Here is a 23955-nt window from a genome sequence, read left to right on the forward strand (position 1 = left end):
TTGGAAAAGACTTTTGAGATCATCAGGTCCAACCGTACCTGTCCACTACTAAACTATATTCCTGTGCACCTCAACTACCTGTATTTTAAACACCTCCAGGCACGGTGACTCAGTCACCTCCTTGAACAGCCTCTTCCAGTGCTTGATAACCTTTCTGGTGAAGAAATTTTTCCTGATGTCTAATCTGAACCTCCCTGGTGCAACTTGAGGCAATTCCCTCTTGTCCTATCACTTGTCACTTGGGAGAAGAGACCAACAGCCACCTCACTACAACCTCCTTTCAGGGAGCTGTAGGCAGTGATAAGTTCTCCCCTCAGCTTCCTTTTCTCCAGGCTGAACTACCCCAGTTCCTTCAGCTGCCTCTCGTAAGACTTGTTCTCCAGCCCCTTCACCAGTTTCATTGCCCTTCTCTGGACGTGTTCCAGGACCTCAATGTCTTTCTTGTAGTGAGGGGCCCCAAACTGAATGCAGTATTTAAGGTGCGGCCTCACCAGTGCCGAGTACAGGGGTATGGCTGTTCATTAAGATACTCTCACACATGGGAACATGGCTGGTTATGAAGATACCTCCACTTTTACTTACTGCTTACACTAATCAATGTCCTTCTTGTTTGTTTTCAGCTGTGAAAATGCACTCCAAACCTGTCAGCATGTTCAAAATCCCAGAAATTCACTTTCCTCTGATGTTCCAGTCTGTACACTCCTACTATACAGACTTCTTCAACCACCTCAGCAAAGCTATAAACACCTTGTCTCCTGATAACTCTGCGTTGCTGGCAAGGTACTTCTACCTCCGGGGACTTATTAGCTTGATGCAAGGGAAGCTTCTAAATGCACTTGCTGACTTTCAGAACCTGGATAAAACAGACTTAAGAATTTTCCCTACTGAGCTTGTAAGAAAAATTGTGGAAATCCTGCCTCCTTCTGAGCGTTCTCAAGCAGACCGCAAACCTGAGCTCAAGAAGCTGATAAGTCGAGTGATGGAAAAGCAAAGAGAAGTTATGAAAATTGATGACCATGTCAAGAATTTCGAATTGCCAAAAACACACATGCAACTTGATGACTTTGTGAAGCGGATCCAAGAGTCTGGGATTGTCAGAGATACAGACACTATACATCGGTTATTTGATGCCCTGACAGTAGGTGAGTAGAAGATACATTTTTCGTGACCCCTGGTGCAGTGACAGTTTCAAACTGTTTTTTTCTATGAATCAAAATAAATTGTCTTCTGTTATTTTTAATTATTATTCAACATTTTTTTGACTTCTAAAAGCTCACACTTTATGTCATTTTATGGACTATTTCTTTTCATAGAATGGTTTGGGTTGGAAGGGACCTTAAAGATCCAGTTCCAGCCCTCCAGCCATGGGCAGGGACACCTCCCACTGGATCAGGTTGCTCAAAATCCCATCCAACCTGGCCTTGAACACCTCCAGGGGTGGGACATCCACAACTTCCCTGGGCAACCTGTGCCAGTGCCTCACCACCCTCAGTGTGAAAAATTGCTTCCTCATGTCTAATCTAAATCTTTTCCTCTCTAAATTCAAAGCCATTCCCTCTTGTCCTATCACTACATGCCCTTGGAAAAAGTCCCTCCCCAGCTTTCCTGTAGGCCCCCTTTAGATATTGTAAGGTCACTATAAGTCTCCCAGGAGCCTTCTGTTCACCAGGCTGAACAACTCCAACTATCTCAGCCTCTCCTCTTATGGAAGGTGCTCCATCCTGCCCCCTGATCATCTTCATGGCCTCCTCTGGATGCATTCCAACAATTACAAGATGAGGATAATTATGAGGAACAGATTTAATGCATACAAGAATGTCTATACTTGCATCCACAGTAAAGAGAAGGAATCTACTTACACTTGGGCACTTGACTTGTTTTTCTGGGTTGTGTAGGTGATGTAGTTTTGTGATCTGATGGCTTAGATAATGAGTGAAGTGAATGCAAGACTGTCCTAACTGATAATGGAAAATACTTCTGTGTTATAAAACCACTGGGTAATATGGCAAGATGCCAGTCTGTTAAAAATAAACTAACAAACTCAAGTAGCTACAGTTAAATTCCTCTTGGATAGGCAGCATAGCAAAAGAAGGGGCTCTGTTTATGTTTTGGAGAATTTCTTGCTGAAGATCTGAATCTTGTGATTGATTTTAAAAACATAGTTTGAGAGTGCTTTTATAAAATATGCTTTACTTCTCTTTCTGTGCCTTGTTACCCTGGAAACTGCTACATTGTGTGGCACAAAGGATTAAACATTGGTCAAAAATAGCAAGACTATAGAAAGGTATATCCCTAACATAAAAAGGGTAGGGAACTCTTGGAATGGGTCCAGAGGAGGCCATGAATAGAGCACTGGAGCTCTGCCCTTATGAGGACAGGCTGAGAAAGTTGGGGTTGTTCAGCCTGGAGAAGAAGAGGCTCCTGAGAGACCTTATAGCAGCCTTACAATACCTGAAGGGGGCCTGCGGGAAAGCAGGGAAGGGACTTCTTCCAAGGGCATGTAGTGAAAGGACAAGAGGGAATGGCTTTGAATTTAGAGAGGGAGTGAAGCCAGACGCAGTGAACATCTCACAAGAATTTGTGGGTTTTTGAGATGCTGCTGTCCAAACATTATTCAAATAAAATTATTCTTAGAATAATTAATTACCTGAAACACCTGTAGCTACACTCTTTAACTGCTACCACTTCCACTTTTATTCCAGATTAGCTAGTATATGATCTGGTAGCATTCAAAACAGTAAAGAACTGGAAAGTCATCATGAGAAGTATTCAATTCATTAGGGAAGTACAGATCTTTTCCCATCGTCTGACTGGATTTTTAGCATGGAATTAAATAAGCAAGACTGGCACAGTGTTTGCCTCCTCCCTCTGTACAATAGGGTGGAATGGAGGAGGCCAGATGCATGAGACCTATGACCTCGGCTAACTGCAGAGCTGCAGAGCAATCTTTCTTTGTCAGGTGAGAAATTTTGTCCTTAACTATTTTCCAGGTGTATTTTTTGTAGTTTTTGCACCTCATTCACACATTATGCTCATAGAGGCGTATTTTGAAAGTTAGAATCTTTGAAGTGATGTTTCTGTGCAAATCTATATAATTGTTTCTCACAGTAAACAAGTTTTAAACATTTTTTTAGGTCATCAGAAACAAATCGATCCTGAAACATTTAGAGATTTCTACAACTACTGGAAAGAAACTGAAGCAGAAGCTCAAGAGGTGAATCTGCCACCAACAGTAATAGAGCATCTTGATAAAAATGAATGCGTCTACAAGTTATCTTGCTCAGTTAAAACTAACTATGGTGTAGGAAAAATAGCTCTGACCCAAAAGCGCTTGTTCCTTTTGACTGAAGGAGGATGTCCTGGCTATGTCCAGATTGCTGCTTTCAGGGACATAGAGGTGAGCATCAATTAACTTCTTGTTCCTGTTCAATCCCAAGCACAAACGCAGGCTGGGTGGAGAATGGGTTGAGAACAGCCCTGGAGAGAAGGACTTGTGGGTACTGGGTGGTGAGAAGCTCAACATGAACTGGCAATGTGTGCTTGCAGCCCAGGAGGCCAGCTGGATCCTGGTCTGAATCAAAAGCAGTGTGACCAGCAGGACAAGGGATGTGATTCTGTCCTACTGCTCTGCTGTCATGAGACCTCACCTGGAGCCTAGTGTCCAGCTCTGGAGTCCTCAGCACAGGAAGTACATGGATCTGTTAGAGTGAGTCCAGAGGAGGCCACAGAGGTGGTCCGAGGGCTGGAGCACCTCTGCTATGAGGACAGGCTGAGAATGCTGGGGTTGTTCAGCCTAGAGAGGAGAAGGCGCCAAGGAGACCTTATAGCAGCCTTTCCGGTACCTGAAGGGGATCTGCAGGAAAGTTGAGGAGGGCCTCTTTATCAGGGAGTGCAGGAATAGGATGAGAAGGACTGGTATTAAGCTGAAAGAGGGGAGATTTAGATTACATGTTAGGAAGAAATTTTTTCCTGCAAGGGTGATGAGGGGCTGGCACAGATTGCCCAAGGAAGTTCTGGATGCCCCCTCCCTGATGGTGTTCAAAGCCAGGTAGGATGAGATTTTGAGGTGCTAGGATGACATGGAATAAAAACCTAGAGTTCATGGCTTTAGATGTACATAAAAGTGTAAAGCACAGCACATGGGTTATAGAGCTAGAGAAGTTTAACAGCATGAGCATTAAGCATGCTTGTCTGACTGTGGTGTCAGCGAGCCGCTTGTACCCACTGTGTAGCAAGGACTCAATGATCCTGTGGGTCTTTTCCAACCTGGTGATTCGGTGTGTGTGTGATTCTGTGTGTGATTCTGTGTGTGTGAAATGGTTCTCAGGCACTGGAAGAGGCTGCCCAGGGAGGTGGTTGAGTCAACATCCATGGAGTTGTTTAAAAGATGGGTAGATGAGGTGCTCAGGGATATGGTTTAGTAGTGGACAGGTAATTGGACTCAATGATCTCAAAGGTCTTTTCCAACCAAATGATTCTATGATAAACAGAGAAACTTGCCTTGTAGGATGATTACTGCAGCTGATCTGCGATCACATGATGTGTCTTTCTTGCTTTCTTTATTTCCTTACATTTCCAGGATGTGAAGAGCACAACCGTAGCTTTCCTTCTTTTGAGAATACCTACTCTGAGGATTAAAACATTGTCTAAAAAAGAAGTCTTTGAAGCCAATCTTAAAAACGAGTGTGATCTCTGGTACCTCATAGTAAAGGAAATGTGGGCTGGAAAGAAGATGGCAGATGACCACAAGGTATAAATACAGGACTTTTTAACCAAATAAATATGAAGCATGTGATTTCTGTCTCTGTTCTCAATAATTCATGCATTAACCGTAGAATTTCTAGGTTTCAGCAAACAGTAGCTAAGTAACAAGCTTTTATTTTTATATATTTATTGTATTTAGAAATAGCAGTACAAAAGAAGAGAAATCACATATAAAAATCTAAGATATTTTTTCTCATCCATTGGCAGGGAGCTTTTAATTTAGTCACAAGTTCTGTAAAATAGTTTCTGAACTTTAAAACAGATGAGAATAGTGATCCTAACTAGCAGAAAATACATAAGAAGGGTATGGAACTGTTGGAATGGGTCCAGAGGAAGCGATGAAAATAATCAGCAGGCTGTACAAGCATAGGCTGAGAGAGTTGGGGTTGTTCAGCGTGGGGAAGAGAAGACTGTGGGGAGACCTTATAGAGGCCTTCCAGTACCTGAAGGAGGCCCCAAGAAAGCCAGAGAGGGACTTTTTCCAAGCGCATGTAGTGATGCAATGAGGGGAAATGGCTTTAAATTGGAAGAGGGAAGATTTAGATTGGACATTAGGAAGAAATTCTTCATGACGAGGATGATGAGGCATTGGCTGTAGTTGCCCAGGAAAGTTGTGGATGCCCCATCCCTGGAAGCGTTCAAGGCCATGTAGGATGGGGCCTTGAGCAGCCTGGTCTAGTGGGAGGTGTCCCTGCCCATGGCAGGGGGATGGGAACTTTAAGGTGCCTTCCAACCCAAACCATTCTATGAGTCTATGAAAACTTTCCCCATGTTACTTCAAATTATGCGTAGAGAGAGTTTTGTCCCACTGGTGAAAAAAAAAACCCAGAACTGGCCACAGATAGAGAAACTACAATAAGACTTTTGTTTTTAGGATCCTCAGTATATTCAGCAAGCACTGACAAACGTTCTCCTGATGGATGCTGTGGTTGGTGCCCTGCAATCCTCCAAAACCATCTATGCAGCCTCTAAGCTATCTTATTTTGACAGGATGAAAAATGAAGGTCAGTGACATAGCAGTGCCACAAAGCCTGCTGTTGTTGCATCATCTGTCTCTGCTCTTTCTGTTTGCGTTTTGGTTTTCAAACTGATAAGCTGTAGAAATAGAAAAAGATGCTAGTCTGGTTTGCACTTCCACAGATGTAGTTTGTTAAATAGTATTAATAGAAGGCTTATGGGCATTATTTTTTTGCTTCTGTGCATCAGGATGTTGGTTTGTCTGTCTCTGTGTTGGCTGCTGTTCTTATGTTTTGGTGGTTTTGGCTGCTTGGATGTTGTATGTGTGCTTCTGCTACCAGAATGCATACAAATTGTGTTTGGGCTGGCCTGCTCAGCTAAGGCCAGAGGGAAAGAAAAGTGAGAACTGTGAATAAATGGAGCAGAATTATAGTTTCCTAAGAATTAGAAGTCTATTTCAGGCATAAGTGTGTACTTCATGACCTTTTAAAAATCTCTTTTAGTGCCTATGATGATCCCCAAAACAACTTCAGAGACATTAAAGCACAAGATCAACCCCTCAGCTGGTGAGACGTTTCCACAGGCAATAGATGTCTTGCTTTATACGCCAGGTAAGGTGATGTATTGCTTGCTTTGTGTTAGCCCAGCTTTAATTCTCCTATAAAGCGTTTTATCTCTTAACACTGGGCATTACAATTGCCTGATTTTGCTCACATTCTGTCATGCTTTGGTTGTGTGTTGAATAATAAATCAGAAAATCATTAAAAAAGAACACTAATATTGCATATTAGGGTACTCCAAGGCATAGCTTTCACAGCCTAATTTATCTTCCTGTGTGTATTTGCTAATAATAAACTCCAATTATGTGTTAATGTGCCCATATCCCATTAAGACTTCTGCCTCATTTATTGAGAAGGGGAGATGAATGATGCTCATCCACTGATCAGTATCCATTGTATTATATTCCCAACACTTTTCATTGTGTAATATGTGAACTAATGTACTAATCACTGCATAGAAGTCCATCCCTCAAGAAAGCATTATCAATTTCCTTGAATCATAGAATGGTTTGGGTTGGAAGGGACCTTAAAGATCATCCAGTTCCACCGCTGATCCAACCTGGATCAGGTTGCTCAAAGCCCCATCCAACCTGGCCTTGAACACCTCCAGGGAGGGGGCATCCACAACTTCACTAGGCAACCTGTTCCAGTGACTCACCGCTCTTATTGTGAAGAATTTCTTCCTAATGTTTAATCTAAATCTTCCACCTTCGAATTTGAAGCCATTCCCTGTTGTCCTGTCACTACATGGCCTTGTGAAAAGTCCCTCCTCATCTTTCCTGTAGCCCCTTCCGGTACTGGAAGGCCTCTAGAAGGTCTCCTCGGAGCCTTCTCTTCTCCAGGCTGAGCAACTCCAGCTCTTTCATTGTGTCCTTATAGCAGAGGTGGTCCAGCCCTCTGATCATCTTCGTGGCCTCCTCTGGACCCATTCCAACAGTTCCATCTCCTTCTTGCGTTGGGGATTCCGGAACTGGACACAATTCTCCAGCTGGGGTGTCTCATGAGAGCAGAGTAGAGGGGCATAATCCCCTCCCTCAACTTTTTGATGCAGCCTAGGATACAGCTGGCCTTCTGGGCTGTGAGCGTACACTGCTGGCTCATGTCAAACTTCTCATCAATGAGCATCTCCAAGTACTTCTCTGGAGGGCTGCTCTCAATCACGTCATCCCACATCCTGTACTGAAACCACAGATTGCTCCGCCCCAGGTGTAGAACCTTGCACTTGGCCTTATATTCATTTGTAATTCATAGTGGAATTCCAAAATTAAAGTGGTCAGGAGCAACTCTATGTGGGTGGGTGGGTGATGGGGGCTCAGTGGTGCTTTTCTTTCTTAGTAATGTGAGGCTTCTGAGTGGAGCTCTGATGGCACAGACAGAATGAGTGGATTTGTTAGCTCTGTTTCAAAGGGCTTAAAAGCCTTCTTGCAATCCCACTTAGTGAAGTATTTAGCCGTCAATGACAAAAATCATCTCTGCTCTGAATGACTTTGATGCGTAAGATTAAATCATCAGGTCTGGTCATCAAATAGATGAAATGGAGCACAAATTCATTGTGAAAACGGTGTCTTTCTTTAACTGGTGGTATAAAGTTCCAGAACTCAAATGTGTTTCATCAGAAAGCTGTTCTGCCTAATAACGGTTTTCCCATGCATCTGCAGAAGTGGTTTCTTTTCTTTTATCTCTTATCTTCTCTGCTTCATTTCTAGGGCACCTTGACCCTTCAGAAAGACCTGGCAATGCTCATCCAAAACTATGGTGTGCATTAAATGAGGGGAAAGTGGTGGTCTTTGATGCATCTTCCTGGTCTATTCAACAGCACTGTTTCAAAATGGGGCGCTCTAAACTGGTAAGACTGACACACACAAACATCCCAACAGCTGCTTTGGCTTGGTGTTTCTGTTGCTATAGCTGCATGACATGGTGAGGCCACACCTCAAATCCTGTGGTTTGGGGCCCTTCACTACAAGAAGGACATTTTGGCACCGGAGCTTGTCCGGGGAAGGACAACAAAGCTGATGAAGGGGCTGGAGAGCAAGTCTTATGAGGAGCAGCTGAGGGAACTGAGGTTATTGAGCCTGAAGCTGAGGGGAGACCTTATCACTGTCTACAACTGCCTGAAAGGTTGTAGCGAGGTGGCTATTGGTCTCTTCTCCCAATAAATGGGTGATAGGGTGAGAGAGAATGGCGTCAAGTTGCACCAGGGGAGGTTCAGATTAGACATCAGGAAAAATTTCTTCACCAAAAGGGTTCTCAGGCACTGGGAGAGGCTGCCCAGGGAGGTGATTGAGTCAACATCCCTGGAGGTATTTAAAAGACGAGTAGATGATGTGCTTAGGATATAGTGGACTGTTACAGTTGGACTCAGTGATCTTAAAGGTCTTTTCCAAACAGACAATTCTATGATTCTATAACCCTGAATCATTGTTGTGCCTTAAAAGTTGTAGAAAGACATTTGAGTTGTTTGAGCTTCAGTTAACTCGGAGAAATGAAGATTTTTGAGAAAACGGGAAAGGAGAGAAAATTAATGCCTAATGAAACATGTCAGCTGGTGAGGAGTGACGTATTGGATATTGGGAGGGCTTACTAGACAAATGGACTGGGTCCTTGGGGCAGGAAGGCAGGTTTGAAATAATTGAGAAGGAATAGGAGAATCAATATAAAGAGAAGACTTGAAGGAAAGCCCTAAAAATAGTTGAAAAGTCAGCTGTGCAGAAGAACTGGGAACTGGGGAAAGGTGTAAGGAAACCAGGTGGATGATACTGACAGAGAAAGTGCACTCTAAAAGAAGGTGACTTGTAGACTCATAGAATTGTTTGAGTTGGAAGGGATGTCCAAGATCATCCAGTTCTAACCCCCCCTGCCAAGGGCAGGGGAACACCTGCCACTAGACAAGGCTGCTCAAGGCCCCATCCAACCTGGCCTTCAACACCTCCATCCACAGCTTACCTGGGCAACCTATGCCAGTGCCTCACCATCCTCACAGTAAAAAACTTCTTCCTAATATCCAATATAAATCTGCTCTCTCTCAGCTTAAAGCCATTACCCAGCAGGTTGTTTCTGAAAGACCTCCTGAAAGGAATATCAGTCTCAATGAAAGGGGAAGCTGAGCTGAACTGAGAAGCTGCAGACTGAGTGAAAAACATGCAGTAGAGAGAACAGGCAGGAAATGGGATAGGATGTACTAGATCTGTTAAAGCTAAGAAACGTTGCTGTGGAAAGCTGGGGGGGCTTTTTATCAGGGTGTGCAGGGAAAGAATGAGGGGAAACAGTTTAAAGCAAAAAGAGGGGAGATTCAGATGAGATGTTAGGAAGAAATTTTTTCTTGTGAGGGTGGTAAGGCACTGGCACAGGTTGCCCAGAGAAGTTCTAGCTGCCCGATCCCTGGAGGTGTTCAAGGCCAGGCTTTGAGCAGCCTGGTCTAGTGGGATGTGTCTCTGTCTATGGCAGGGTGGTTGAAGCTGGATGATCTTTAAGGTCCCTTCCGACCCAAACTGTGCTATGATTCTGTGAAAAGAGGAGTAAAGTTTGGAACTGGTGAGACTCAGGAGGGAGAGAAATGAAGATATTCTGAATGAAGGAAGGACATTCCGTAGGCAGTAGAGGAGAAGACAGTATTTTCTTAGACACTCCTTCTAACTGAAGAGGAAGCGTGTTTTTATCAGATGGTTAGAATTGTGGAATCATTAGGTTGGAAACAACCTTTGAGATCATCAACTGCAAGCATACCTGTCTACTGCTAAATCATGGCCCCAGCACCTCATCTACCCATCTTTTAAACATCTCCATGGATGGTGACTCAACCACCTCCCTGTGTAGCCTCTTCAAGTGCTTGATAACTCTTTCTGTGAAGAATTTTTTCCTAATGACCAATCTAAACTTTCCCTGACTCAACTTAAGGCCATTTCCTCTCATCCCGTTGCTTGTCATTTGGGAGAAGAGACCAACCTCTCTGCAACCTCCTTTCAGGTAGTGGTAGAGAGAAATAAGGTCTCCCCTCACCCTGCTCTTCTCCAGGCTGAACATCTCCAATTCCCTCAGCTGCTCCTCATAAGACTTGTTCTCCAGCCCCTTCATCAGCTTCACTGTCCTTCTCTGGACACGCTCAAGGGCCTTAATGTTTTTCTTGTAGTGTGAGGCCCAAAACTGAACACAGGATTTGAGGTGCAGAGTACAGGGGGAGAATCACCTTCCTGGTCCTACTGGCCACGCCGTTTCTGATACAAGCCAAGATGCCATTGGCCTTCTTGGCCACCTGGGCACACTGCTGGCTCATGTTCAGCTACTGTCAACCAACACCCCCAGGTCTTTCTCTGCCATGTAACTTTCCAGCCACTCTTCCCCAAGACTATAGCGCTGCACGGTGGTTGTGTCTCAGCTGCAGGACTCTGCACCTGGCCTTGTTATATCTTCCAATCCAGAAGTGAGAAATACACCAGCTTCTGTGGATTCCTGTTGTAACTTGTACTTTTTTTTCGGACCAGGAAACACAGCTTTGAGTCAGTTACCAAGATACATTATTAATCCTATTTACTGAAGGATAAGCTTAGCAAAGAGCTCTGTCCTTTCTCCCTATTTATAGAGCAAAGCATAAAATAGCACAGAGCCTTGATCGGTTGCTTTAATCACCAGAAAACTGCAGCATTTCAAAATGGCCTTTTCCATGTTTTATCACTGTGATTTTTCTTCTAGATTTATTTAATCCTGCTTTTTATCCCCAGACCTGTATGATCATGGTAGAACAGAGTCAAGTGTGGATTGGTTCTCAAGACTCCATTATTTATATAATCAACACCCACAGTATGTCTTGTAATAAGCAACTGAATGATCATCGTTCTGATGTTACAGACATCATTGTGGAGAAGAAGAATGGAATGCCCAGGTATATTTAATTGCAATGTTTTCTTCTTAAAAATACATATACAAGCAAGTTTGAAAGACATCCGTACCACCAGGAGATTCATGGCCATGTGGAGGATCTTCCTGTGGTTAAATAGAAAGCTGTTTTATGTAGGCAGAATATTATTCACCACCCTAGATAATTTGGCCTATAGTGAGCAGAGGACTAAAAAATGCAAATGATACAGTATTGTGATTTAATTATTTGACTGAAACAAAGGCAAAAAAGTTAACTTGTGCTCAAGGAAAAGGAGCCCATATAGGAAACCAGTAGCTGATTTTCCCAGATGTTGGAAGCAGTTTGTTGTTTTAAACTGGGGGGCTTACCTTGCTAATGAAGGCCTTCATTTAGCCCATTTTTGTAGCTCCCTTAGCGTATATGATAAACTAAGAATTTTCTTTTTGAAGAAAGAGCATTATGTACTTTGGAACAAAGAGGATAAAGGAATGCTTTTTTGGACAAGGATGAGAGCAGCCAGGAATTGGCAGCGTCCAATGATGAATAAATAAAGATGCAGTTTAAAGACCACACAGAATCACAGAATCACTAGGTTGGAAAAGACCCACTGGATCATCGAGTCCAACCATTCCTATCAGTCACTAAACCATGCCCCTCAGCACCTCATCCACCTGTCTCTTAAATACCTCCAGGGATGGTGACTCAACCACCTCCCTGGGCAGCCTGTTCCAGTGCCCAGTGACCCTTTCTGTGAAAATTTTTTTTCTGATGTCCAGCCTGAACCTCCCCTCACTTCATTTTTGCATTTAGCACATCATTACACAGATGTCTAGTGCATGCATCTGGATTTTTCTTGCCTGTTTGTAAAAGAAATAATACATTTATTGTTTAGTTCAGGCAAAACACTTCTGATCTTCCTGTAATACTGGAAGAAAGTGTTGGCTGGAGGCCTTAACCTCCTGTCTTCGCGTGGGAGCAGCAACTTCCAGGCCAGACCAGACATCAGTGTAGCTCTGAAAGTGGTGCAGCAGCTGTAACTGGGTTTCAGGAAGAATTTCACAGGTGCAGTACCAAAACAAAACCAGTTTTGAACTACTTTTGTCCTAATGCGAGAGAAAAGGAGAGAAAACCCAACAGGCAACGATGTTCAGATGAATTATAGGGAAAGTCTTTGTTGAACTTAACTCCTCATGCATGATGTTGTGTGTGCTCGGGTTCACGTAGAGCTCTGAATTAGCCTGTGCTGTTTCCAGTGTTACAGAGTTTGTAAAGTATAATCTTAAGAAGAAGAAGAACATACCTGTACTAGAATATTTTGATTCCAGTGGTAGACATAAGCAGCTGGAAAGCTGGATGACTGGCTGCAACCCTGAGCTGGTTGGTTGCTTAAATGCGCTTTCAGCTGTCTCGAACCAACTACCTAGAGTATAGTGAGGGGAGAAAAGAAGTTTAGATGCTTCCATAGGCATCATAGTGGGCACAGGGTGCTCCTGCCTAAGACTGGTCACCCTGTTTAAAAGAGTTGGACCAGTCTAATTATTTGCTATTAAAGTAATGATGATATCTGACATTGAAGCCTTCTGGACTTCAGTCTGTTTTCTGTTGGAATTCGTTACTGTGTGTTATTCATCTGGTCTGTGAAATGAAGAATGTTAATTTGGCTTACTGTGTAGGTGGTTATTTTGCAAGTAAGTCTCTTGTGTGTATGCACTCTGTTCTGAACATGAACGTACACTGTGTTATTGTTGTTGTTTTTTTAATCTGTACTAACAGTGAAGCATATTCGAGCAGTTTAGATGGAACAGTGATTGCTTGGAACATCAGCACTCTGAAAGTTAACCGCATCTTTCAGCTGCCCTGCCAAAATCTCACTTCTATCAAGCTTCATAATGACCAGCTCTGGTGCTGTAAGTTCACTCCTCAAATAATTAAAAGAAGAAAATCACATCTTCACATAATACACTGTTTCATTAGACAGAACAGTACCTTAATCTCAATTTCAGGTTTATGTGTACATGATGTTCTTCTTCCACTCTCCACTTCATCTCTTTAAGCAACCTTTGTAGATAAGGCCACCCAGACACTGGGAGTGAGGCACTGGCACAGGTTGCCCAGGGAAGTTGTGGATGCCCTCTCCCTGGAAGTATTCAAGGCCAGGTCGGATGGGGCCTTGAGCAGCCTGGTCTGGTTGGAGGTGTCCCTGCCCATGGCAGAGGGGTTGGAGCTGGATGATCTTTAATGTCCCTTCCACCCCAAACCATTCTGTGATTTTATTTTGCCTTTTTTCTGTTTATAGAGGTGGAGGAAGTAGGCACTTCAGTTACTAACTCTTTATCTTTAATATTGAAGGTACTGGAAGTTGCATACTTGTAGCATCAACTCATGAATTTCAACTACAGATGAAAATTGAGCATCACCTGAAGGATGTGTGTTCCTATTTCCTCTGCTTCCAGCTCTTCCCTGAGGTATTCCATTTAAACTGTCAATAGTGTCTAAAGGAAGCATGACTGTGTGGCATAACAAGCTGTAATTAGTTATCACGATGTACCTCCTGTCACCAGTGTTCACATTGAATGTGTCTTTCTGTGCTTTAGAGAGATGAAGTGTGGGCGTCTTATTCAGGGAGCAGTGACCTGTATGTTTGGAACACCAAAGACTTTTCGAGTGTGTCTCAGAAGATTCATCTTCAAGATTGCTCTGAGATCACTTGTATGATAAGAGTTAAAAATCAGGTGAGAAACGCTTGGGCTGTTTTCACCTGTTGTGGAATTCTTTAGTAAAGTTTTGTTTGTTTGGAGCTTTTGTGGGCTGTTGTTAGCTTCGGTGCTGGGTGTTTGTAGACATTGATTCCGCTTTGAAGTCCTGCCCCTGTACTTGGTGCTGGTGAGGCCACATCTCGAATACTGTGTCCAGTTTTGGGCCCCTCACTACAAGGAGGACACAGAGGTGCTGGAGTGTGTCCAGAGAAGGGCAGCAAAGCTGGGGAAGAGGCTGGAGCATAGGAGTTACGAGAAGTGGCTGAGGGAACTGGGGTCGTTTAGGCTGGAGGGAGACCTCATCACTCCCTACAACTGCCTGAAAGGATGTTCTAGCGACGTGGGTGCTGGTCTCTTCTCCCAAGTAACAAGTGATAGGATGAGAGGAAATGGCCTCACTTTATGCCAGGGGAGGTTTAGATTGGATATTAGGAAATTTTCTCCACCAAAAGTGTGGTGAAGCATTGGAAGAGGTTGCCCAAGGAAGTGGTGGAGTCTCTTTCCCGAAGGTGTTCAAAAAATGTGTGGATGTGGCACTTGGGGACATGGTTTAGTAGGCCTGGTGGTCTCTTCCAGCTTAGCAAGAGAAGAACCTTCACTGTATCAATGTGGCATGTAAAACTCCTTGGCTGTGTCCCAGACCGAAACATGAAGTGGTGAAAATGATTGTGGTTTTGTTTTTTCTTTTTCCTCCAGATGTGGGTTGGCAGCAGTGGAAGATCGCAAGGCAAAAGCAAAGGGAAGATCTATGTGATCAGTGCTGAGAAGAAGACTGTAGAGAAAGAGTTGGTTGGACATGCTGATACAGTAAAAGCGCTGTGCTCAGCAGAGGACAGATACGTCCTCAGCGGCTCTGGAAAGGAAGAAGGGAAGATTGCCATTTGGAAAGCCGGGTAGTCAAGCTATTCAAGATAAGTCTACCTATACCAGAAGAAAATGAAGACCTTGGGTTGTGTTTACTCCAGCATTTTGCATATATTTCAAACACCTGCCAGTGTTATTTTCTTGTAGTTATTAGTTTAGTACCTACGTTGTTGTAGAAAATCAAAACAGAAGTGAAACTCTTCTTGCACCTTGTCCTGCTCCTGCACGGTTGATGAAGAGACGGAAATGTGGATAAGAGAGGTCACTGCTTTAAACTTGACATGTGTTGTGATGAGGGATCAGGGTTGTAGGCCAGGTTGTGTGGTACATATTGCATTGAGAGTGCCGAAGCTGCTCAGTAATTCATAGAATCAGAGAGTTGTTAAGGTTGTAAAAGAGCTCTGAGATCATCCGGTCCAACCATCGACCCAACACCACTGTGCCCCCTAAACCACGTCCCAAAGCGCCACTTCTACCTGATTTTTGAACATCTCCAGGGAAGGAGACTCCACCACTTCCCTGGGCAGCCTTTTCCAACGCTTCACCACTCCTTCAGTAAAGAAATTTTTCCTAATATCCAATGTAAACCTCCCATGGCACAACTTGAGGCCATTTCTTCTCGTCCTGTCACTTGTTACCTGGGAGAAGAGACCAACACCCACCTCACAGCAACCTCCTTTCAGGGAGTTGTAGAGGGCAATAAGATTTTTCCTCAGCCTTCTCCTCTCTAGGCTAAACAATCTCCATTCCCTCAGCCACTCCTCCTAAGATTTGTTCTCCAGACCCATCACCAGCCTCATTAGAATCATAGAATCATAGAATAACCAGGTTGGAAGAGACCCACCGCATCAACGAGTCCAACCATTCCTATCAAACACTAAACCATGCCCCTTAGCACCTCGTCCACCCATGTCTTAAACACCTCCAGGGAAGGTGACTCAACCACCTCCCTGGGCAGCCTGTTCCAGTGCCCAATGACCCTTTCTGTGAAAAACTTTTTCCTTATGTCCAGCCTAAACCTTCCCTGGCGGAGCTTGAGGCCATTCCCTCTTGTCCTGTCCCCTGTCACTTGGGAGAAGAGGCCAGCACCCTCCTCTCCACAACCTCCTTGCAGGTAGTTGTAGAGAGCAATGAGGTCTCCCCTCAGCCTCCTCTTCTCCAGGCTAAACAACCCCAGCTCTCTCAGCCGTTCCTCGTAAGGCCTGTTCTCCAGCCCCCTCACCAGCTTTGTTGCTCCTCTCTGGACTTGCTCCAGAGCCTCAACATCCTTCTTGTAGTGAGGGGCCCAGAACTGAACACAGGATTCAAGGAGCGGTCTCACCAGGGCCGAGTACAGAGGGAGAATAACCTCCCTGGACCTGCTGGTCACGCCGTTTCTGATACCAGCCAAGATGCCATTGGCCTTCTTGGCCACCTGGGCACACTGCTGGCTCATGTTCAGTCGCTGTCAACCAACACCCCCAGGTCCCTCTCCTCCAGGCAGCTTTTCAGCCAGACTTCTCCTAGTCTGTAGCACTGCACAGGGTTGTTGTGCCCCAAGTGCAGGACCTGGCATTTGCCCTTAAGCCTCATGCCATTGCTGTCCTCTGGACATGCTCCAGCACTTCAGTGTCTTGTAGTGAGAGGCCCACAAATGAACACAGAGTTCGAGGCGTAGCCTCACCAGTGCCGAATCTATGATTCTATGAAAACAGGGTCACAATCACTTCCCTGCTCCTGCTGGCCACACCATTTCTGATACCAAAATTCCACTGGAGCTCTTTCCAGGCAGTGCATGGGTTGCCTTAAAATGGGACATGTTATTGCGATACTCAGTACTCTTTACACCCTGTCACGGCTGGAATTCTCTCTGGAAATGGGCGGTGAAAAGTAGAAACTAGGTGCATTTCTTGGAGTTACTGTAAATGCTGAGGATCTTTCTGAGCTAGCAGCTAGATTTAGCTGGGAAGGCTGTGTGTTATCCCCGTGTATTATTGAGAGTGTAGACACAGACTCTCCTTGGTAGCACTGAAAGCTCCCTGCTGCTGCAACAAGATACTTGGGTTGTTCTTAGTGACTGTTTTACTTTGTAAACTTCTTTTTCTTTTCTTTTAAGAACAATGCACAGCAGTTGGCATTCTTGACCAGTTTTGAAAATGATGGTTGATTTTTTTAGTATCTGAAGCACTTAAATAAATTAATTTCCCTATATAGAATGGTTTGGGTTGGGAGGAGCCTTAAAGCCCATCAAATTCTAACCCCCCTACCATGAGCAGGGACACCTCCCTCCAGACCAGGCTGCTCAAGGCCCCATCCGACCTGGCCTTGAACACCACCAGGGAGGGAGCATCCATGACTTCTCTGGGCAACCTCTGCCAGTGTCTTACCACCTTCATCGTGAAGAATTTCTTCCTAATGTCTAATCTAAGTATTTTCCCTTCCATTTTAAAGCCATTCTCTCTTTTCCTGTCTCTCCATGCCCTCGGAAAAGGTTCTTCCCCAGCTCTCCTCTGGGCGCCCTTTAGGCACTGAAAGGATGCCTTTAGGTCTCCCTAGAGCCTTCTCTTCTCTAGGCTTAACAACCTCAATTCTCAACCTGTCCTTGTGTGGGAGGGGTTCCAGCCCTCTGATCACCTTCGTAGCCCTCCTCTGGACCCATTCGAACAGTACCATCTCATTCTAATGTTGGGGATTCCAGAACTGAACACTGAACACTCCAGGTGGGGTCTCATGAGAGAGGAGTAGAGGGGGGGAATCACCTCCCTCAACCTGTTGGCCACACTCCTGTTGATGCAGCCCAGGATACGATTAGCCTTCTGCGAGCACGCTTTGCTGGCTCACACAGAGCTTCTCATCAACCAGCACCCACAAGTCCTCCTCAGGGCTGCTCTCAATCACATCATCCCTCATCCTGTACTGAAACCGTGGATTGCCCAGACCCAGGCGTAGGACCTTACAGTGTCTGTATTTCACTTGCTTTTGGAAGCAACCTCTCAGTCACTGTGCAAACAAACCTCTGCCTCTCCTCTCTTCAGTCACTGTTTCCGTGATGGGAGCAACTGCTGTTATTTTATGTAGAACCTGCTTAATTTTTAAGTCCTGCAAAGTCCTCAAGTTCCTCCTTAATTACTGAGGTGAGCATTGTTGGACCACATTCGAGGGGATTGTCTTGAGCAGTGCTCCTGCATGTACATTGTTTTTTCATTGATGATGATGATCTACAGGTAAAACGATAACTTTATGCAGAATGGTTTTGTTTGTATCAGAGCTGAGCAAAGTGGACTGCAATATTTAAAGTACTGTAAATAGAAGGAAGAAAGGTGCTGCTGCTTTTGTTAAGAAGTAGAAACCAGTGCAGGCCTAATAGAAGTGAAAACTACTGGGAATATAGTCCATTTATATTTGTGACTCTTTCGATGCCCTGATGAGAAGTTTTATCATGTGTTGGTAACTGAAATTTTACCTTTTTAGTTTTGTTCTTTTTTTTTTTTTAATTTAAGATTATTAAACACTATATGGATACTCTGGCTTCTCTTTCTTTGTTCGTTTTCCTGTGTATTGTACACAATATAAGAATGATGGTTTTTAACACTGGTTTGCTCCTGTCAATGTGCTGCAGAGAGTAATTGCCTGGGGTTTTCTCTCTACATATTCTTTCTAAAACCAGCTTTGCTGGTGACATGTTGAAGTGTCAGGGCCTGGTCAGTGGGCCTAAAACAAAATAGGTGACCCCTGGGTGATTCATATTGCAATGCTACATGTGTGGTTTAATCTGTATCTTCTCACATTGCTGTTATCAGTAGAATTGTGCTGGTTTTGTAGTACATAGAGTGTGAGGAAATGTGTCATAGTCACATTAGCAGCAGAACTGGGCTGTGTCACCTTCATTGTAGCTTCTCCACCTTACATAGGATGGGAAAAGGAGCTGAGCTCATGGACTGCATGTGATCAAAATTCTGATGGGCCGTCAACACCCCGGCTGACCCACCAGCAGGAGCATGAAAAGAGAAGCGCTGTGCAGGAACGCTGCGCCTCAACAGCCCCCTGAGTTCGAAGATAAGCGATATCTCACTTCTTCCCTTGATCTACCTTCCTGGGCCTTGGCCAAGCTCTAAGAGGGGACCAACAGGCTGGCTGAGACCAGAGATTCTGTGGTTTTAGGCTGATGTAAATTTTTTATTTAACAATATAAAAGGTGGACACTCTTGGAGTGACTTTGGAGTCCTCACCTATGAGTGGATGCACTGTGTAGGACTTCCCAGTTGTCAGTGACAGGTCTTCTGGATGACCTGCTGTCCTTCGGGCATGACAACTGCACCACTCAGCTTGGTGTCGTCTGTCTACCTTTCAGGTAGTTGTAGAGAGGAGGGTGCTGGCCTCTTCTCCCAAGTGACAGGGGACAGGACAAGAGGGAATGGCCTCAAGCTCCGCCAGGGGAGGTTCAGCCTGGACATCAGGAAAAAATTTTTCATGGAAAGGGTCATTGGGCAGTGGAACAGGCTGCCCAGGGATGCGGTTGAGTCACCTTCCGTGGAGGTGTTTAAGGCACGGGTGGATGAGGTGCTGAGGGACATGGTTTAGTGATTGATGGGAATGGTTGGACTCGATGACTCAGTGGGTCCTTTCCAACCTAGTGATTCTGTGTGTGATCCTTGACTTTCCCACCTTCCCAGGTGCCCGTGCATAACGAGAACGAGGCTCTGCAAGCAGAACCAAATGATGATGACGACAATGGTCCATCTAGGTTGGAGGTATCGCCAAGCAGCACCAGGGGAAGTTCAGACTGGGCATTAGGAAAAGGTTCTTCACTGAGAGGGTGATCGGTCACTGGAGCAGCCTCCCCAGGGCGGTTGTAACAGCACTAAACATGTCAGAGTTCAAGGAGCATCAGGATGACACTCTAAGCCATATGGTTTAGCTTTAGGCAGTCCTGTGAGGAGCAGGGAGTTGGACTCCATGATCCTTATGGGCCTCTTCCAACTTGAGATACTGTGCTATTCAAACCAAGGGATGGCAGTGTTGGCTTCTAGAAATAACGCAGCTTCAGAGACAGCAGCTGCTTGGAACTTCAGGCTGTCTTGAGCCAGCAATGTGGGCTCACAGCCCAAAAGGCCAACCGTATCCTGGGCTGTGTCCAAAGCAGCGTGGCCAGCAGGGTGAGGGAAGGGATTCTGCCCCTCTACTCTGCTCTCTAGAGACCCCACGTGGGACAGGGCCATGCAGTGAGATAGGAAACAGCCCCTTCCTCTGCCTTCCAGCCTGTGTTCATGAAACAAAATCCCATCCTCCTGTCTCTGCCATGAATTACTTGCCTCTGGTGCTCTCCCTGCATCCAGTTCAGCTGCTGGGTTCCAAGTCCTCTCCCTAGGGATGCAGGACACCCCATGGTGCTGGGGCTATTGTTTTGTGGCCTCGGTGTGGGTTCCAGCTGTGATGGGGTCAACTGCCATTTGGGGGCTGAGGACGAGGAAGGAATTTAAGCTGCAGGATCCCCACTCCAGTGACTGTCTTCCCTCCCCATGGTGCTTAACCCCAATGCCTTTGCGTAAGACCCTTGCTCTTGGCACCAGCAGGGTGGCCTTTGTGCCACCCCAGGTGTCGTGACAAGAAGGAACATGGAATCATTGAATGGTTTGGGTTGGAAGGGTCGTTAAAGATCATCCAGTTCCAACCCCCTGACCATGGGCAGGGACATCTTCCTTGTTCAGCCTGAAGAAAAGGAGGCTCCGAGGAGACCTTATAGCAGCCTTTCCATACCTGAAGGGGCATAGCAGGAAACCTGGGGATATAGTGACAGGATGAGGGGGCATAGCTTTAAACTGGAAGTGGGAAGATTTAAATTAGACATTAGGAAGAACCTCTTCATGCTGAGTGTGGTGAGGCACTGGCACAACAAGTTCTGTCCTCAGCCTCCCTTTGTCCAGACCAAACAACCCCCCAGCTCCCTCAATTGCCTCTCGTAACACTTGTTCTACAGCCCCTTCACCAGCTTCATTGCTCTTCTCTGGACACGCTCCAGCATCTCTGTGGCCTTCTTGTAGAGAGGGGCCCAAAACTGAGCACGGCATTTGAGGTGCAGCCTCACCAGTGCTGAGTACAGGGGCACAACCACTTCCCTGGACCCGGTGGCCACGCCGTTTCTGATACAAGCCAAGATGCCATTGGCCTTGGCCACCTGGGCACACTGCTGGCTCACATTCAGTCTCTGTCAACCAACACCTCCAGGTCCTTCTCTGCCAGGCAGCTTTCCATTCACTCTTCCCCAAGCCTGTGTCATTGCTCAGGGTTGTTTTGTCCCAAGTGCAGGACCCAGCACTATTTTTCCTTGGTGAATAACTAATGATAAGCCCTTGGCAGCCGGTGGAATCACTTCCCCTTCCAGTGATGAGGGCAATGGGTGTGTGGACCATATACCACCCACCCTCCCAGGATGGGAGAGACCCCACCACAGCAGCTGCAAGGCTGAGAGATGCAGGGATCAACCCCACCAGGGGAGATTGGGGCCGAAGGTGGGCACATCCTGGTTTGCTGGCCGTTCCATCCTTGGTCTGTGCTGAAAAGCATGGGCAGTGCTGGAGCAGGGTCCTCTCTGAGCGGTTCCCAGCCACTCCAAGGCCACTGTGTTAAACAATGGCTTGGGGAGTGACGCAGCTCCTCTGTCCTCACCCTTTCCTCAGCGCCCTCCAGCCAGCACAGCCCCAAAGCCCTGCTCCCACCCCGATGCCCTCAGCCAAGGCTCACAGCATCCCGCTCCCAGGGCAGGGGCGTGAGTCACAGATCCTGAGCCGGGTAATGTGCTTTGTCCCTGGGGAGAGCCCTGCAGAAAGGTTTGTGCTTCCCACTCCTTGGCCCCAGCCACATCCTGCCACGGCACTGGAAAGGATGAAGGGGGCCGCCCCACATCCATCCTCTCCTGGCAAAGGGGATAGGGCTGAGATGTGGAAGCTCAGAGGAGATGCATGGTCAGAGGTGCTCACTGTCACAGAATCAGAGAATGGTTTGGGTTGGAAGGGACCCTAAAGATCATCCAGGTCCAACCCCTTGCCATGGGCTGGGACACTTCCCACTGGATCAGGCTGCTCAAGGCCACATCCCTTGCAAGACCCAGCCCAGAGAGGTTCAGTTTATTTCTTTGCTGCTTTCCCTTTGGCCTGTTTGCTTTTAACTAGCAAGGGGAGGGCAGGGGTGCAGGACAGTCTCTGCCACTTAATCCTCACTTCACTTTGGGCTGTGTCAGGTGGTAGGAGTGCACATCACGAGGACAAGTGCCCAGAACTCTGCTCAGCGAAGTGGTGCAAAGAATCATAGAATAACCAGGTTGGAAGAGACCCATCAGATCATCAAGTCCAACCATTCCTATCAAACACTAAACCATGCCCCTCAGCACCTCATCCACCCGTGCCTTAAACACCTCCAGGGAAGGTGACTCAACCGCATCCCTGGGGAGCCCATTCCAGTGCCCAATGACCCTTTCCGTGAAAAATTTTTTCCTAATGTTCAGCCTAAACCTCCCCTGGCGGAGCTTGAGGCCATTCCCTCTTGTCCTGTCCCCTGTCACTTGGGAGAAGAGGCCAGCACCCTCCTCTCTACAACCTCCTTTCAGGTAGTTGTAGAGAGCAATGAGGTCTCCCCTCAGCCTCCTCTTCTCCAGGCTAAACAACCCCAGCTCTCTCAGCCGCTCCTCATAAGACCTGCTCTCCAGCCCCCTCACCAGCTTTGTTGCTCCTCTCTGGACTCGCTCCAGAGCCTCAACATCCTTCTTGTAGTGAGGGGCCCAGAACTGAACACAGGATTCGAGGAGCGGTCTCACCGGTGCCGAGTACAGAGGGAGAATAACCTCCCTGGACCTGCTGGTCACACCGTTTCTGATCCAAGCCAAGATGCCATTGGCCTTCTTGGCCACCTGGGCACACTGCTGGCTCATGTTCAGTCGGCTGTCAACCAACACCCCCAGGTCCCTCTCCTCCAGGCAGCTTTCTAGACAGACTTCTCCTAGTCTGTAACACTGCACAGGGTTGTTGTGCCCCAAGTGCAGGACCCGGCATTTGGCCTTGTTAAACCTCATGCCGTTGGACGCAGGAGGCTCTTGTTCTTCCCTGGGTCTTCTGTAGTTATTTAGAGCGTCTCCTTCCCTAGCAAGGCAGGGTCCATGCTCTCTCTCCTTGGTGCTGGTGAAAGAGCATGTTTTTATCCCAGGCCAAATGTCAGATTTAGTGTGTTTTATAGAATCACAGACTGGGGACCTTAAAGATCATCCAGTTCCAACCCCCCCTGCCATTTGCAGGGACACCTTCCACTGGATCAGTTTTACGTTTTCACCTCTTCCTTAACCTCAGCTCCAATGAGAAAGGAGTGCAGCCAAGTTGTATTCAGTCAAAAACAAACCAAAGGCTGTGTGAGCATCAACTTGTCTGAGCTGCTGATGCTGAAGTGTCTGCAGCAGAAATCACAGATCACATCCATCAAGTGAACTGCTGGAAATCAAACCAGGACAACAGAGTTCTTCACACTGCATGTTTAACCCTGCCAGCTGGCATTCGTAGCCTCTGACACAGGGTTCCCTCTGCTTTTCCCTGTCTTGTCACCTGCAATGCCCCAGGGGTTGAGCCCTTCGGATGTGAACTGGTCTCTCCGGAAGCTCCTCCAAGTGTGATCCTGTTTCCTTCTGAAATGCTCCCTGGCCCTCCTTGTGCAGAGGATCCCACACTAGTCAGAGGAGGCTGACAATGAGGGGAGATTTAGATGAGATATTAGGAAGAAATGATTTGCTGTGAGGATGGAGACACTGGCACAGGTTGCCCAGGGAAGTCGTGGCCGCCTCATCCCTGGAGGTGTTCAAGGTCAGGCTGGATGGGGCTTTGGGCACCCTGATCGAGTGGGAGGTGTCCCTGCTCATGGCAGGAGGTTGGAACTGGATGATCTTTAAGGGCCCTTCTAACCCAAATCATTCTATGTTTCTACAGGCTGGAAAAGGAGGGACACGACCTTCCCGGCTGCAACAGCAGGAGCTGGAGCTCTCTCCCACCCAGTCATTGGGAAGACCCTCCATATGCAGCCCCTCAGCCCTGGTAGTGCTCTTGGTGAAGGCAGGAGAGACGAGACTTTGCTGGCTCAGCTGGTGAAGCCACTACTCATCTTTCCTCCAGGGTCAGGGCAAAAGCAGAGTCTGCAGACAGGGACACATCCCTCAGGCATCATTGGTTCATGCCTCCACTCATGC

At 46.4% G+C, this 23955-nt stretch overlaps 1 protein-coding gene across 3 annotated transcripts in view; it reads left to right on the forward strand.

The window, feature by feature from the left end:
* The window catches only part of DENND3 (DENN domain containing 3), a 53358-nt gene extending 35101 nt beyond the window's left edge, over positions 1–18257 (forward strand). For all 3 annotated transcript variants that reach the window (XM_069854707.1, XM_069854709.1, XM_069854710.1), the window contains 11 exons: positions 621–1142; positions 3135–3397; positions 4580–4750; positions 5639–5768; positions 6225–6332; positions 7988–8127; positions 11000–11160; positions 12910–13043; positions 13486–13601; positions 13731–13868; positions 14589–18257. In XM_069854707.1, coding sequence (XP_069710808.1) covers positions 621–1142; positions 3135–3397; positions 4580–4750; positions 5639–5768; positions 6225–6332; positions 7988–8127; positions 11000–11160; positions 12910–13043; positions 13486–13601; positions 13731–13868; positions 14589–14789 — 2084 coding nt within the window. In that variant the 3' untranslated portion in view covers positions 14790–18257. The remainder of the gene's footprint in view (positions 1–620; positions 1143–3134; positions 3398–4579; positions 4751–5638; positions 5769–6224; positions 6333–7987; positions 8128–10999; positions 11161–12909; positions 13044–13485; positions 13602–13730; positions 13869–14588) is intronic.
* The last annotated feature ends 5698 nt before the right edge of the window (positions 18258–23955 follow it).

Source organism: Phaenicophaeus curvirostris, chromosome 3 (genome assembly GCF_032191515.1).
Source record: "Phaenicophaeus curvirostris isolate KB17595 chromosome 3, BPBGC_Pcur_1.0, whole genome shotgun sequence".
Classification (NCBI taxonomy): domain Eukaryota; kingdom Metazoa; phylum Chordata; class Aves; order Cuculiformes; family Cuculidae; genus Phaenicophaeus; species Phaenicophaeus curvirostris.